The 4,137-nt window shown below is 31.6% G+C and overlaps 1 protein-coding gene across 1 annotated transcript; it reads right to left on the bottom strand.

Moving 5' to 3' along the window:
• Window positions 1-2,086: 2,086 nt before the first annotated feature.
• LOC137825412 (protein neprosin) lies at window positions 2,087-3,861 on the bottom strand. The gene is made up of 7 exons (XM_090294585.1): window positions 3,715-3,861; window positions 3,517-3,603; window positions 3,237-3,431; window positions 2,956-3,123; window positions 2,788-2,841; window positions 2,548-2,694; window positions 2,087-2,458 (listed from the first exon to the last, which is right to left on the bottom strand). Exons 1-7 carry the CDS (start codon window positions 3,859-3,861, stop codon window positions 2,087-2,089), a joined length of 1,170 nt encoding a protein of 389 aa, XP_090150711.1.
• Window positions 3,862-4,137: the final 276 nt, after the last annotated feature.

Here is a 4,137-nt window from a genome sequence, read left to right on the forward strand (position 1 = left end):
AGTCCATTGAAAGAAACAACACTTGGGAGCTCACAGAATTGCCAATAGGAGCAAAGACAATCGACGTCAAATGGATATACAAAACAAAGTTGAATGAAGAAGGAAATATCGAAAAATGCAAAGCACGTTTAGTGGCAAAAGGTTACTCTCAAACAACAGGGGTGGATTATACAGAAGTTTTTGCACCAGTGGCCAGATGGGATACAATTAGGAGTATTCTTGCAGTAGCTGCCCAACGAGGTTGGTGTGTTTATCAACTAGACGTCAAAAGTGCTTTTCTATACGGTGAATTGAAGGAGGAAGTCTATGTTGATCAGCCTGAAGGATATCTTAAAGTAGGGGAGGAAGACAAAGTCTATCGTTTAAAAAAGGCCCTCTATGGCTTAAAACAGGCGCCAAGAGCATGGTTCAGCAGAATTAAGAGTTACTTTACGAAGGAAGGGTTCAAGAAAAGTGACTATGATCACACCCTTTTCTTCAAGAAAACGGAAAACAATTTATTGGTGGTAAGTCTCTATGTCGATGACTTGATTTTTACTGGAAGTAACAAAATATTGTGCGCAGAACTCAAGTCCTCAATGCAGAAGGAATTCGAAATGACGGACATGGGAAAAATGAAGTTTTTCCTTGGAGTGGAAGTTCATCAAAGTGAAGCTGGGATACATATATGTCAAAAGAAGTATGCAAAGGAGGTGTTGGAGCGTTTTAATATGGGGGATTGTAACTCTGTCAAAAATCCAATTGTTCCAGGAACTACTGTTTCAAAGGAGGGGATTAAAAGAGCTGATGCAACGATTTACAAGCAACTTGTTGGTTGTCTAATGTATCTTACAGTAACAAGACCTGATTTGATGTTTGTAGTGTGTTTGATTTCACGTTTTATGTCTGACCCTAAGGAAGAACATATGTTGATTGCCAAAAGAGTATTAAGGTACGTAAAAGGAACACATGATTTTGGAGTGTTCTATGGGAGATTGTCAAAAATGAATTTGTTGGGATACACAGATAGTGACTATGCTCGAGATGTAGATGACAGGAAGAGCACTTCTGGATATGTTTTCTTGCTGAATGGGGCTGCAGTTAGCTGGAGTTCTCGAAAGCAAGACATAGTCACTCTCTCCTCAACCGAAGCTGAATATGTTGCAGCAAGTTCCTTTGCATGTCACTGTGTTTGGCTAAAAGGGATGTTGCAGGAGCTAGGAGCTATAAATGGTGAATGTATAGACATCATGTGCGACAATAGCTCGGCGATTAAGTTATCTAAAAATCCAGTCATGCATCGGAGGACAAAACACATCGATGTCAGGTATCACTACTTGCGAGACTTGTGTAATGAAGAAATCATGAAGTTGGTTTTTGTTGGAACAAATGATCAAATTGCAGATATCATGACTAAGCCTATCAAGTTGGATCAGTTTGTGAAGCTCAGGAATTTGCTTGGAGTTCGAAGGATGGAAAGTTAAACTGATGCTATTAACGTATCAGTTTAAAGGGAGGAATTATGTTAGATATTTGGCAAAGTCTGAAGAATAAGTCAAGCTAGTTTTTAGGAGTTAAATAAATCTGTTGCAAATATTTTATATTTTAATAGTAGTGCCTATTTCTTAGTTATCTGTTACGTAGATTTCAGTTTCGGTGGTTGTAAGGCTTTTATAAAAGCCATTCTCTATTCATTATAAAATATACTAAATATTTCTATTATTTTTTAAGTGATGAAACTATAATAATTATTTGTATTTATTCACTATAGATATTTTCTCTTCAATAACATTGTATCCATTTTTTTATTTTAATTTATTATTTTCTTTAAAAAAATTATATTCTCCTTCTTATCTACAAAGTCAAATGTATAAATTACTTTTAATTGGTTTTTTATTATAGGATTAGAGATGTAACCATTGATCTATCTTAAATTTGGACTCAAATCATTCTTCCACAATTCATAATTCATTTTCAATGAGAATTTTTTCGAAGTTTAGAGCTAATGATTACATTTAAACTATTAAACCAAGTTTTGAGTTGAATGTAAATCTTGAATATTTGACAGTAATAGATAAAAGTGTTGAGTTTTATTGAGCTTTTAACATCAATTGCCACAATTACCACCGGGTCCTCCAAATTGTAGAGAATATCCATTACCTCCTCCTATATCTTCATAGTAGATAACACCAAAACATTTAGGATTGTCATTGAATGTGTCAACGTCATCGTATGCAGGTCCATAATCAGATCTTGATGCATTTTGAATGGAAATATGCTTAAAATAACATGCATGAGCAAAATTTCTATCTGGAAAATATCCAGATCCCATTGAAGGAGCTGGAGTGTTAACAGGAGTCACTGCTCTCCCACCCCAACCCACTTGATTAGCTGACTTCATGTTGGAGAATAATTTTGACGGAAAATATCCAATATTTTCTCCCTGGTAATTTATCCACCAATTTTCCGTGTCTGGGTCCTAAATTATATATTAACCACCTTTGTCAATAATATAATATATCATGTCTAACATTACAAAAAAAAAAAGTTAAATAGAATGAAAATGACCTGTGTAATAGAAATTATAAGCTCAATCATTGTTCCACCATATACCGATGTTTTTTCAACTCGTGAACCAATGTATTTTTGTGGATGAATCTGGACAAACCCTGAACAGTATAGATTGTAGCATCCTGTTTTCTTGTAATTGTCTGACTGTGTCCCAATGTAATACCATATTAGATTTTAAAAAAATGAAATATGTTTTTAGGTAAAAATTGAAAAACATGAAAATTAATCTCTTCTTACTGTCCATGATGTGTAAATATAAGTTCCAGTATCACCATAAAGTTCTGGAGCCACCTATATAAACTCACACTAATTAAAATTATACATAAAAATTAAAAATCATTTCATAGGTGTTTATATATATAATAATAATAGTAATAATAATAATAGAACCTAATTAAAACTCACATGCCATCCGACAGATATTTTGTTACCACCATCTGTTGTTGGTTGATTTTGAACCCATATATGAGACATGCTCATTTGATCATTTCTACTAACTTGAGGATTATAAATGCTAGTAGTTCCACTAACTTTGTAATATGGACCTTCAGATAAAGGATATACTTCTCCACGCTACAAAAGTTAACATATTCAAATAATTATTTGAATTGAATCATTAGATATGGTAAATTTTATAGTAACAACTTAACAACATCTTCAATCTTATTATAAAATGAGAAACTTACATAAAGACCAGGAACTTCTTGATTCAGGATATGATCATTTGATAGTAATTTGCTTTGAATGAGATTATCTTTTGTTGTTCTTCTAATAGGAACAGTTCCTCTTGGACATCCGTCTTTCTCAAGTCCAAATATGGATTTAGCAGAAGAATTCTTCACACTTGTCTTTTCAAATGAGTTTTGAAAACTAGGTTTTCTCTATAATTAAATAATACAAAAACAAATATAATGATTAAATAATCTAAAATTGACTATATTTGTAAATGTTCAAAAGAATATGTACCTGTAATTTATGATTATGTAATAAAGGATGATCAAATGCTGGTTGCTTGTAAATATCAATACAATCAACAATGTATCCAAATTTTGTCTAAAAAATAAAAAATACATCATAAATCAAAAAAACAATTGATTAAAGCATATACTGAGATCAAATAAAAAAAAACATAAAAATACTGAAATATAGAAGAATATATAATACATGAACACTCTTCATAGGTGATTTGTTAATGAATTGTAATTGTCTTTCCAAATCCAAATCTTCTCGGTGTGTATGTTGAAAGCCATGAACTCCATAACTATAATGGCTATTCACCAAGCACAAGACAAAGAACAATATATGAATCATTTTCTTTCAAAATTCTTCTGTCTTATAAAATGATTAATGTATGAAATTGATTATATTTTTATAGCAGAACTACAAGATAAATAATAAATATAAAAAATTGGCTATATTTTTATAGCAGTACTACAAGATAAATAATAAATGTAAGAAATTGGCTATATTTTTATAGCAGTACTACAGGATAAATAATAAATACGAAATGAGATAAAAGTAGTAAAAAGTAATTAAAAGGATAAAATTGCTTAAACCGGCAATAGAATTAATAGTCATACCTATTAA

The sequence above is a fragment of the Phaseolus vulgaris genome, chromosome 8 (genome assembly GCF_051622355.1).
Source record: "Phaseolus vulgaris cultivar YP4 chromosome 8, ASM5162235v1, whole genome shotgun sequence".
NCBI classification, from domain to species: domain Eukaryota; kingdom Viridiplantae; phylum Streptophyta; class Magnoliopsida; order Fabales; family Fabaceae; genus Phaseolus; species Phaseolus vulgaris.